At 50.5% G+C, this 12,254-nt stretch overlaps 2 protein-coding genes across 5 annotated transcripts in view; one reads left to right on the forward strand and one right to left on the reverse strand.

Annotated features, from left to right (window-relative positions):
- The first annotated feature begins 3,774 nt into the window (after positions 1 to 3,774).
- The window catches only part of BSCL2 (BSCL2, seipin lipid droplet biogenesis associated), a 16,650-nt gene continuing 8,170 nt past the window's right edge, over positions 3,775 to 12,254 (forward strand). For 2 of the 4 annotated variants that reach the window (XM_021710226.1, XM_021710228.1), the window contains exons 1-4: positions 3,775 to 4,245; positions 6,082 to 6,292; positions 7,763 to 8,082; positions 9,600 to 9,681. In XM_021710226.1, coding sequence (XP_021565901.1) covers positions 6,206 to 6,292; positions 7,763 to 8,082; positions 9,600 to 9,681 — 489 coding nt within the window. In that variant the 5' untranslated portion in view covers positions 3,775 to 4,245; positions 6,082 to 6,205. Of the gene's footprint in view, positions 4,246 to 5,693; positions 6,293 to 7,065; positions 7,176 to 7,762; positions 8,083 to 9,599; positions 9,682 to 12,254 lie in introns of those variants that run through there. The other 2 variants (XM_021710227.1, XM_021710229.1) reach the window with 2 other exon arrangements.
- Positions 4,186 to 5,811, reverse strand: GNG3 (G protein subunit gamma 3). Its single transcript, XM_008053605.1, has 3 exons — positions 5,477 to 5,811; positions 4,988 to 5,087; positions 4,186 to 4,705 (listed from the first exon to the last, which is right to left on the reverse strand). The coding sequence occupies exons 2-3, from the start codon at positions 5,084 to 5,086 to the stop codon at positions 4,577 to 4,579; spliced, it is 228 nt and encodes a 75-aa protein (XP_008051796.1). The 5' UTR covers position 5,087; positions 5,477 to 5,811; the 3' UTR covers positions 4,186 to 4,576.

Raw genomic sequence — 12,254 nt, forward strand, 5'->3', positions numbered from 1 at the left:
AAAAGCTGTTTTTCTAGGTGGGTAGAGAGTGAAACTGCCACATCTTTGTTGGGTTAGTCCAAGAGACCACTCACAACAACAGTAGATGTCTGGGCTTTGTTTCTGTCTGTCTTTTATTATGAAAAAACTATGTTAAGGGGGAAAAATGTCGATTATGGTAACAGGAGGAATCCCTAGCCTTGTTTTTCTTAGACTTGTTTAGTGTTTTATCAGATGTCTGTTGTAGTTATAGATGGAAAAGCTTGTGAGAAAAACAAACACCACATGGAGCCTGTAAATGTTTTTGCACAACCTGTAAAGCATTCTTGGAAGTGGCCAGTAAAAAAGGGTTTTACCATTTAAAAAAAAAAAAATGTAACTGTGTCATTGTTTACATCTGTAACTTTTTCCTCCCCTGTTCTCATTACAACATTCTGGCGACAATGTAGGCACCGTAGCTTCCAGTTTTAGAATAAATAACCATTTGGATTGAATTCACCCTATCTCCTGTGGCTGCACTGACTGGGGTGGAGTGTGTCATTGGGTTATTTATTTATTTTTAAATGCTTCTTTCTCAAGTTGCACTGGCTCCAACCAAGGATGGCTGTCTTCTTGCATGGTGGCTGCTATTCCCTTCTTTATTCTCCACGCCTTCACTTGGGGGCCAGCAATGCATTCACTTGGCAAGGAGGGAGTGGTTGTTAGTCTAATTAGTGCTTACTTAGGCTAAGAGCTTGAGCCATTGAAGAAGAAAATTATAACTCATGATCTTTCTGTATTTGGCCTATACTAAAATCAGTTGGATGCTTAAAGTTAAATGAAAGGTTCCATTTATGGAGCCATTAAGTTTATTCATGAGTAATTTAATTCACCATTTGGGAAGAAAATCCCAGAAGATATTTGGTGGGGACTTTTTTTTTTTTTTTTTTTTCCGAGTTGGAGTCTCACTCTGTTACCCAGGCTGGAGTGCAGTGGTATGCTCACAGCCACTGCAGCCTCGACCTGCTGGGCTCAGGTGATTCCTCCACTTCAGCCTTCCAAGTAAGTAGTTGGAACTACAGGCATGCGCACCATACCCAGCTAACTTTTTGATTTATTGTAGAGACGAGGTCTCGAACCCCTGGGCTCAAGTAATCCTCTCGCCTCTCAAAGTGCTGGGATTACAGGCTTGAGCCACTGCGCCTGGCTAACACGTTAAATGTCAGAGAGAATAATAGGCACCCACCAAAATCAAGGATGGCCTTTAGGGTACAAATCTGTAAGCCCCTGGAATCTGAACCTTAATTACAGAGGGGATGAATTTGAGCAGTCTCTACCTCAATATACCACTACCCCTTTAGAACAATGGAACCCTGACCATTTATTAGAAATAAATAAATAAATTAGCCAGGCTTGGTGGCACATGCCTGTGGTTCCAGCTGCTTGGAAGGCTGAGGTGGAAGGACCACCTGAGCTCAGCAGGTTGAGACTGCAGTGACCGTGAGTATGCCACTGCACTTCAGCCTGAGCAACAGAGTGAGACTCCGACTCAACTTGAACAAATAAAGTTAGTGTTAGAGCTAATTAATAGTTTTAATGGTTATTTATAACTTATGCCTTGTCTGTAATAGCAGCTAAGTCCCGTTTTCCCCCAACTAGAGCTGTAGCCACTCATCCATAATTTGATGGGTATGAAAATTGAATGTAGGCCAGGATTCGTGGCACAGCCTGTAATCCCAGCACTTTGGGAGGCCGAGGTGAGTGGATTGCCTGAACCAGCAGGTTCGAGACCAGCCTGAGCACCATGGTGAGATCTCGTTTCTTCAAGAAATCAAGAAATCAGCCGGGCGTGGTAGCGTGCACCTGTAGTTCCGGCTACTAGGAAGGCTGAGGTGGGAGGATCGCCGGAGCCCAGCAAGTCGAGGCTGTGTTGGCTGTGAGCAGCATGTCACTGCACTCCAGCATGGGTGACAGAGTGAGACTGACAAAAAAAGAAAATTAAATGTGTAGAAAAATTGAGTAGAGACTTCTTTAACCTAATATCAAAATTACATTTATTGAGCACTTATGACTTTTTACCAAGTCTGATCTGATGAGGAAGTTTTCACTTAGTCCCCTGGTACTCATCTAACACTGTAATGCAGTAGGAAAAAAAATGTTTCTTGGTCCCTGCCATGCCCTGCTTGCCATTTAAGCATGTACACCACAATCTATTCATTAGGTATTTTAGTGCCTGCTATGTGCCAGTCAGGATACAGGGATTAAAACAGACCTGAGGCCAGACTCGGTGGCTCAGCCTGTAACCCCAGCACTTTGGGAGGCCGAGGTGAGTGGATTGCCTGAGCCCGCGAGTTCAAGACCTGCCTGGGCGACTTGGCGAGACCTTGTCTCTATAATAAATCAAAAACTAGCAGGGCGTGGTAGCCCGCACCTGTAATTCTGGCTACTTGGAAGGCTGAGGCAGAATGATTGCCGGAGTCCAGCAGGACGAGGCTGCGGTGGCCGGGAGGACTGGGTGGTACTCCAGTCCGGGCGACGGAGTGAGACTCCAATTCAAACAAAAACAAAAACAGATCTGAGCCCTCCTGGAGTACCAAGGATAGAACTAAGTAGGTACCTGGACAGAATGGGGGTAGGCTCACTCAGGAGAGCAACAGGTTACTTGTTTCTTCATCTCTAGGATGAGAAAACTACTTAATCTCCAGGTCCTGTTAGGGTTCAGAAATTCCACCAACAATGAGAAGCTGTTTTCCTGAAGGTGTCTCAAGTTTATTGGGTATCCCCGGAGTCCCTGAAGACATCCATAGGAGGCTAAGTTTAGTTGCTAGTAAAACCCTTTATTCCTTTGGTTTCCTCACTGCACTCTCTCTCCCCTTGCTGTCTTCCTGTGTCAGTGTGCAGAAGCTGGAGATGATGGGCTGTCCCTAATATAGGTCCCACTATTGCAAGGCAGTCCCCCTTCTCCCATATGTAACCAAGCAAAAAACAAGAGTAGCCTAGGCTTCTGGGAAGGTTGTGTCGCTGACTTGAGAGGATCTTGACGATCCATGAGAAGCAGACATACGAGAATTGTTACGTTCTCTGCCTTGACCCTGGTCCTACCTCAGCTATGTGCATCCTTGGAAGAAAAGGGATTCTAGGCGCATTCTGGAGCTTGTAAAGCTCCGTCACGTTTGGGTCTTGGAGACGCACGTGATACATTAAGCCTTAAGTTTGGTTTTCTGAACAGGCAGAAAGCTGGACTCCTGCAAGGGGTGATAGGCACACCTGGGATGGGGACGCTGCTTTCTGGCAGATGGGCTGAATTGGCCTGAGGGGAAATTGAAAGCAAAGCAAAGCATGCCCAGTTCAACCAGGAAATGCAAACAGAACAATTTCGCGTTCACCCAGCTCCTGGGGAAACCAAGAAGCGACTGAAAAAGAACGCCCCACGATGGATGGTGCCGGGCGGTGACTCTCCCCATCCCTGCTTTTATTTCCTCTCCAAAGGGAGTCTCTCCTTGGCAAGACGTAAAAACCTAGGTTTCCTCGCAAGATCCTCGCGATAGGCGCCGGCCACGCTGTGCTTCCTGGGGACCCCGTGTCCCATGGTCCTTCGTGATAGCAGCCCGGGTGTCTTCGGCTCGACGGGAAGGACGTCGAATTCCACACTCCAGGGTGGCGGGGCTCGGGCCCGGACTTGGCGAGGGAAGGGGCAGCCATTTTGAGACAGACGAGCACGGAAGGGACCATATTGGGAACGCTGGCTGCATGGGGCCGCCATTTTAAGAGGAGCCCTGTACCCTTAAACGCCGTGATATGGGGGCCGCCATGTTGGCGCGGCCATCTTGGAAGGGGAGCGGCCACGGGCGCAGCCATCTTAGGCAAAACGGCCCCAGTCGCGGTAATTGGGCCCAAGCTCCGCCCCTTCGCTCCGCGACTGTCTTCCCTCACCCTCCCTTAAATCCACCCTCTGCGGTCTGTTTTCCTTTTCACTCGCCTTCATTGCGCGTTTGTCTGTGTGTATGCTCTCCTCAGCCTGAGTGTCTGTTGTGACTTAATTCTTCCCCCGGGGACGCTCTCTCGCGCCCGCCCGCTCCCTCCTCGCCCCGGCCCCGACTCTGCCGCGGCCCCGCCGATGTCCGATCCTCGACAACATCTAACCTGCTTTGACTGGCCCTTTTCCCTGGGTATGGCAAATCTATTGCCCGATGGTCCTGTGTCCCAAGAACGCTAACACAGGAGCTGTCCTCTGAGGCTCTGGATGACTTTATTCGTCAAATGGCTTTACCCTTCCAGTAGCTCCAGGTGAGACAGCAAGCACCCGGCCCATCCCTCCCTCCATTGTCTGAGCGGTCACAGAGGGAAGCGGGCAGGACGCTGGCAGAGTCTGACGGGGGCCCTTGTGTGCATGGAGCGAAGGGTGCCCGTATCACGGGTGCTTGGGGTCGGCCACAGAGGGCGAGGAAATGAAATGGGGTCGCCGGATGGTGAGGGAGGGCCTTGTGCTTTAGATAACCTCGCATGGCTGGGCAAGGGTGAGGAATGGGATGCAGGGAGCCTGGGGCTCACCGCAGTTACTGACCTAAGGAAGGGCCCAGGAGAGGGAAAGGTGAGGAGTTAGGAGGGACAGGGCAGCTCAGAGGAGGGCACAGAAGAACTTCTTCTCCCGGAAGGGGTTCTCCGAAGTGGGCACAGGGGTGATGAGGGGATCCTCACAGGCGTGGGCATCACAGTAAGTCATCAGGTCTGCCGCTGCCTTGGACACCTGGGGCACAGCCAGGAGGAGGGTTGTTAGCTAGGACCCCTGAAAGGGACTGCAGCCTCCGTCCCCAAATGGGTTATCTTTTGCCATCTCCAGGGATCCTTGAGACAGTCTTCTCTCTCATCCCCCACAGAGGCCTGGGGACAGCTCTCCTAGCACAGCCCCAGGTTCCTCTCCCTGACTCAAGGAGTCAAGGAAAGAAAGCATCTCTTATCCAGAGTTTTGGGAACTTAGAGCACAGCAGGCCCTGGCCAACTAATAGGAGCCAGTCAGGGTCCCACCCACCTTTATCCGGCACAAGCTGGCTTCAATCTTAAGCTGTTCCACCATCTTGCGTGCTTGCCCAATACTCATAGTGCTGTTCACAGGCGTCTCCCCTTTCATCCTGGAGAAAGAAAAAAGAGGGACGGCTGAGAGCACAGTCTCAGCCGAAGGCCCCCTTCCATGCTCACTCCTCTCCAATCTTTACAAGGCATGGTCATGCCCCAATATTTCGTTCCCCTCCTATCCTCACCCTCTCCCAGTGACCTGCCCCATCCCTAGCTTCCTCATGGAAAAATAGAGTGGGATGACATGCTCCCCAAACCCCCACATGGCCTGGGCCACAGATCATTAAACATACAAATGATTGGAGGCTCTTCAGCCCTTCCAGCCATGGGTGTTCCTATCTGAAAGCCTCAACCAGAAAGAGCCCCACCCTGATGAGGAGGGCACACCACCCCTATCTACCCCCATGAGTCCCAATGGAAGCAAAACAGGCTGCTCCCTACTCACCTGAAGTGACAGGCGACAGCAGCAGCAGCCCTGGGGTGTAGGGTGGGGGGGGCACCAAACCTTCTGCCTAAGATGGGTGCCCCACTCTGCAGGGAGTTGCAACTGGAAGTATTTTACACAGAAGCAGCTAATACAGACAAGGCCACTGGGGAGGGTCAGGCCAGAGGTCTGTGAAGGGGTGGTCTCAGATTCTGCAGCTCAAGGACTGCCTTGGATGGCTGGTACCTGAAGGATGAAGGATGCTAGAAGGAGCTGCTCAGATCCCGGAACATACCAACTGCCTGGCCAGCAGGGGAGCCAGGCTGCTGCCTGCATCCCCTACACACACCCCTACTGTCACTGCCTCACTACCTGCCCCTCCCCCCTTTGCAGGCATTCTAAGTCTGGGCTAGAGCCCTCCCCAACGGAGCTGAGGCCAAGGCAGATTCCCCCCTTCAAATGGGGTGGTCTGGGCCTGTGACAGCCCCTGCAGTGGAGTCTGTACTGGCTGCGGGGGACCCTGCTCATTTGAAAATCTGACATCAGCTGGGCCGTCGCCCCCCTCTTCCCTTCCTCCCTCTATCCTGACACAGCACTTAGCATCTGAATCCTCGTTTCTCTCCCAGGCATCCTCCATTCCCCTATCCAGGAAAATGTGATGCGCTACAGGTATCTATCAGCTTCTAGATCACCACTTCACAAGTGTCTTGAGTGGAAGATTCAGGCTAGCAGAAGCTTGTCATCGGGAAGATGTCTAAAGAAATGGCAGACCAAAGAGGAGAAGCTGGGGAAAAAGAGGTATGTGGACACCAGACCAAAGGATCGGACAAAGAGGAGGTAGGGGGCCTTATGGGGAGAGTCGCGGAATATTCTGGAAATAGGTGGGCTTCCAGGGGGAGAGAGGAAGGGAGGTACTGGATTGAAGAACTGCATAGGTTTTTAATAGATTACCTCCCATGCCTGCAGCGTTGTGCGAAGATGTACACAACACTGGTCTTGCTCTCTGAAGGACCTTATCTGGGGTGATACACAAAATAGAAGATGCCACCTGCCAAGACCTAGTCTAGATAATGTGCTGTGGACTCTGAGAGAGCGCGTCCACTTAGAGTCAGAGGAGGGCGACAAAAAGCGGAGCTGAAATGCTACCACACTCGTGAATAGGGGACTTCACCCCGACTGCGCAACGCGCGAGGCACAGGCCTCCGCAGACTGGAACATTCTCTGGGCATCCTGAGTCTGGGCTAGCGCTAATGCCCCCCGCCTTAGACGCCTACAGGTCCTAGGAGCTGTGGACGATGAAAATCAGCGCCAGCGGGATGCCGCTTCACGCCCTGTTTCCGGGGTTAAGTGGTCGGGGCGAAGGTGTGGACTGAGGGCAGTGATTGTCGCCTTGAGGGGAGGGCCGAGCAGACGCCGCAGTCCGAGCACGCAGTGGGACGTAGCTTGCGGCCTGCAGGGAGGCGCCTTTCCCCTTTGGTCACGATAACCCGAGGGCCACGGGCCGCAGGGAGGGCCGGTTGCGAGCGCGAGGGGGTGGGAGCCTCGCGGCCCCGCCCCCGGGCGAGGCCCCGCCCCCACAGCTACAAAGGCGGCCTCCGGAGAGGCGCGGGACTTGCCCGGGAGCCGGAAGTCTCCCCTCGCCGTTGCCCTGGCAGCGCGCGAGGCTGGTGAGTCTGTGGAGTTCTGGCGGCCGGCAGGCTGGTTTCCATGGCGCGATTAAGCTGGGGCTCCGGGCGCCGCGCCCGCTGCCGAGCCGGGGGTGCCGGCGGGCAGCAGCCGTGGCCTACAGGACCCTTTGCCTAGCGTGAGCTGCGGCTCCATCGGGAGCGAGCGAGGCTCAAGGCGGAGAGGGATAAACTCGGGAGTCAACTGTGACTGCTCTTAGGCTGCTATGCTAGCTTTGAGTCGGGCTGTGCGACCTTAGGCAAGTCGCGCGTCCTCTCCGGCAGCCGCCTGGCAGTGTGGATTCAGTGCCCTCGTGTGTGTGAAAGCGTTTTGTAATCATTGTAGGGTGCTCTTTCTTTGTTATCTGTTGCTACGAATGAGTATCAAGGTGGTTTGTCCCAGAACCAGGTGAATGACAGGGGTTAACTGAGGCGCTCTGGCGCTGGGGTCGAAGGGACCACAGAGGAAAGGGAAGGATAATTGGCTGAGAAACATAGTCATTTGGAGAAAGGCCATATGAAACGATGACTTTGCTTTGTCCATCCATTTCTGGTTCCTCAAGGCCAGTCCAGTAAGCTTGTCTTTTTTGTCCCCACCTCCCTGGGGAAAGAAGCCACTCTTACTACCCTCTTTTCTTTCCAGGAAACACCAGCAGTTGCCTCATCCCATGGCCAGGGGTGGCGTCCCGGTGGCAGAGGAACTAGGAACGCAAGGCCTGAACCCGGGGCCAGACCCTCTGCCCTCCCCGCCATGGTCAATGATCCACCAGTACCGGCCTTACTCTGGGCCCAGGAGGTGGGCCAGGTGTTGGCAGGCCGTGCCCGCAGGCTGCTGCTGCAGTTTGGGGTACTCTTCTGCAGCATCCTACTCCTGCTCTGGGTGTCTGTCTTTCTCTATGGCTCCTTCTACTATTCTTACATGCCACCAGTCAGCCACCTCAGCCCCGTGCATTTCTACTACAGGTGAGAGGAACCTTCTATCATGGTAGAGGAGAGCCCTGTAAGAATTGCTCTAGGGCAATCCCTTTGGGTCTGCTCCCACTATGGGAGCTTTCCTGTCCTCTCAATACTGCTTTAAAAAAAAAAACGAATTGCTCTAGGGCCCTTAGAGAGTTCAATCCCCTGAATTACAAATGAGGACACTGGAGCCTGGTGTGTTTACAGGACTTCTCACCTTCTACAGCTCAAGGCTGGAGCTGTCCTGGGCTGGCTACTGAATTCTAGTTTTTAAAAAAAATGAAAAAAAAAAAAAATCCACATCTAGACTATCTTTTTTGTTGCCCAGACTTGGGTGCAGTGGCATGCTGACAGCCACTGCTGGGCTCAGGCGATCCTTCCACCTCAGGCTGCCAAGTAGCTGGGACTACAGGCACATGTCACCATGCCTGATTAATTTTTTGATTTATTATTAGAGACAAGGTCTTGCCAAGTTGCCCAGGCTGGTCTGGAACTCATGGGCTCAGGCAATCCTCTCGCCTCTGCCTCCCAAAGTCTTGGGATTACAGGCATGAGCCACCCACTGTGCCTGACCTGGACTATGAGGGTCAGTTCTAGGTTGGGTCAGAATTCTCAGGGCCACTAAAGAATTTTGAGCCAACCAAACTCCTTAGGTCAACTCGAGGAGGTATTAGGAAAGCAGCAGTTTGCCTTTTACCTTGCTACCTCCCACCTACAAAAGTCTACTGCACAATAGAGATTATGGAAACAAGGTGACTAGGTGCATAAACTTGCCTCCTAGAGTCCTGTATCTTGCCTGACCCCTTAGTTCCTTCCCAATTTACAAACCCTGCCAAATTCTTGCTTCTTGACAATGGTTGTAGGACTAATCAACAAATACAGATAAGGGCATAATTATCAAAGAAGTCTTTTTTTTCCCCTTAAGTTCCTTGTCACAGGTTGTAGTTTCTCAAGTAGAGTTTCTTAAACTTTCAGGAGACATGGATCTTATAAAAGCTATGGCCCTTCCTGCCATAAAAATGTATATACATGGCCAGGCATGTGCTGTACACATATCTCCACATGCAATTTTGCTTATAATTTAAGGGAGTTCATGAGTCACTTAATGACCATCTGTGGATCTTTTGGGAGTTTTCCCAAACTATGCTTCAGACCAGAGCTCCCGAATCAGAATTTCTTGGTAGGACCCTGGAATCTACATCTTTATTAAGCTCCTCAAGTAAGTCTTTAGAAATACTAAAGTGTAAAATTATTTAAGTGTCCGTAGATCCCATCTAAGAACTTCTGCTCTAATGAGAGGCGATAAATTGAAGTTGCAGGAAGAGAATGAAATGATCATTCTGGTATCTTGAGTCTCCTGGTCACATTTGTTATCCACCTTTCTTTGTAACAGAGAGAAGGATGCTTGTTTGGAGAGAAGGAATGTGGGCTGGAGGGAGCCTAAGGGGGCAAGAAGGTGTGTGGGTAGATGGATAAAACAGACTTCATAACTTAGCAGAGTATCATTCCCCATTCTCATTTAGGACCGACTGTGATACCTCCATCACCTCACTCTGTTCCTTCCCTGTTGCCAATGTCTCGCTAGCTAAGGGTGGACGTGATCGGGTGAGTATGGGAGCTAGAGAGATGTTTCATTAGCTGTACCTGGCTATATTTTTTACCTTAAGATAGTATGAAAGCTGTACTCATTCAGGAGAAACCTTACTTCAGAGGATGGGCGTGGTGGCTCACGCCTGTAATCCCAGCACTTTGGGAGGCCAAGGCCAAGACTTCAAAAACAGCCTGGGCAACATAGCATGACTTGAAATAGGCTTGAGAAAGGCCTAGAAAACAGGGATTGAGTAATAGAGACTAAGAGGAAGGCTCAGAAGGAAAGGAAGTTTAAAGATAAATTAAAGCCGGGCTCAGTGGCTCAGCCTGTAATCCCGCGCTTTGGGAGGCTGAGGTGAGTGGATTGCCTGAGCCTGTGGGTTCAAGACCCGCCTGGGCAACTTGGCAAGTCCTCATCTCTACAATAAATCAAAAAATTAGCCGGGTGTGGTAGTGCGCTCCTGTAGTTACAGCTACTTGGAAGGCTGAGATGGAAGGATCACCGGAGCCCAGCGGGTCAAGGCTATGGTGGCCGGGAGTGGCCACTGCACTCCAGTCTGGGCGACAGAGTGAGACGTCTACTCAAAAAAAAAAAAAAAAAAAAAGCCGGGCTCGGTGGTTCAGCCTGTAATCCCGTGCCTTTGGGAGGCTGAGGTGAGTGGATTGCCTGAGCCCGCGGGTTCGAGACCCGCCTGGGCAGCGAGACCTCATCTCTACAATAAATCAAAAAATCAGCCGGGTGTGGTAGCGCATGCCTGTAATTCCGGCTACTCGGAAGGCTGAGGCGGAAAGATCACCTGAGCCCAGCAGGTCGAGGCTGCGGTGGCCATGAGTGTGCCATTGTACTCCAACTTGGGTGACAGAGTGAGACTCCAACTCAAAAAAAAAAAAAATGTTCCTTCTCAATGTACAGATAGTCCCCAACTTAGTTCAGCTTAACAATTTTTTTCTGGTGTTTTTTTTTGTTTTTGTTTTTGTTTTGAAGTTGGAGTTGGAGTCTTACTCTGTTGCCAGGATGGAGTGCAGTGGCATGCTCACAGCTACCACAGCCTCCACCTGCTGGACTCAGGTGATCCTTTCACCTCAGCCTTCCAAGTCGCTGGAACTATAGGCACACACCACCACACCTGGCTAATTTTTTGATTAGTTGTAGAGACAATCCTCTACAATAAAATCCTCTACAATAAATCTGCTGTGCCCAGAGGGTCAAGACTGCAGTGAGCCATGATCAAGCCTGGGTGATAGAGTGAGACCCTGACTCAAAAAGAAACTATACCTCAAGTATCCATAAAACCATTCTGTTTTTCATTTTCACTGCAGTACTCAATAAATGTTAGGTGTTCAACATTTTATTATATAATAGGCTTCGTGTTAGATGTTTTGAGTCGAAGTCTCACTCTAGTGCCCAGGCTAGAGTACAGTGGCATGCTCATGGCCATTACAGCCTCGACCTGCTGGAATCAGGCAATCCTTTTTCTACTTCAGCCTTCCAAGTAGCTGGAACTACAGGCATGCACCGCCATGCCCAGCTAATTTTTTAATTTATTGTAGAGACGAAGTCTTGTCATGTGGCACAGGTTGGTTTCGAACCCGTGGACTCAGGCAATCCTCTCGCCTCTGCTTCCTAAAATGCTGGGATTACAGGCATGAGCCACCACGCCTGACTGGATGATTTTTTTTTTCAAAGTTTCAAAACAAAGTTTATTAGAGAAAGAAAATAGGAAAGAAGGGGAGACATGCCAGATCTGGCATGGGCAAGAGAAACCACCCATGTTAGATGATTTTGGCCAGTTATAGGCAAACGTAAGTGTTCTGAGCACATTTAAGGTAGCCTAGGCTAGTCTATGGTGTTCACTGGAGTAGGTGTATTAAATGCATTTTCAGCTTAGGATATTTTCTTTTTTCTTTTTTTTTTTTTGGAGTTGGAGTCTCACTCTGTCACCCAGGCTGGAGGGCAGTGGCATGCTCATGGCCACCACAGCCTCAACCTCCTGGGCTCAGGTGATCCTTTCGCCTCAGCCTTCCAAGTAGCTGGAACTACAGGCATGAGCCACCATACCTGGCTACTTTTTAAAATTATTATTTATTGTAAAGATGAGATCTCACCAAGTTGCCCAGGCTGGTCTTGAACCGAGGGGCTCAGGTAGTCCTCTCATCTCTGCCTCCCAATCTGCTGGAATTATAGACGTGAGCCACCACATTCGACCTAGCTTAGGATATTTTCAACTTATGATGGGTTTATCAGGATGTAATTCCATCATGAGTGGAGGAGCATTTGGATCAGGTGAGATATGATCTATTTTAGGCAGGTCATGTCTACTAGATAAAGGAAGCAGTGTTTTAGACCTAAATGAACAATTTACCTATTTCATTGAAATGAGATGGCATCCACCCAACAGTTTTGAAAGCTTTTTTTTTTTTTTTTTTTTGAGTTGGAGTCTCACTCTGTTGCCCAGACTGGAGTGCAGTGGCCACTCCCGGCCACCGCAGCCCCAACCTGCTGGGCTCTGGCGATCCTTCCGCCTCAGCCTTCCAAGTAACCGGAATTACAGACATGTGCTACCACGCTCGGCTGATTTTTTGATTTA

The sequence above is a fragment of the Carlito syrichta genome, unplaced genomic scaffold, assembly GCF_000164805.1.
Source record: "Carlito syrichta isolate Samal-C Ts95f unplaced genomic scaffold, Tarsius_syrichta-2.0.1 Scaffold288315, whole genome shotgun sequence".
Classification (NCBI taxonomy): domain Eukaryota; kingdom Metazoa; phylum Chordata; class Mammalia; order Primates; family Tarsiidae; genus Carlito; species Carlito syrichta.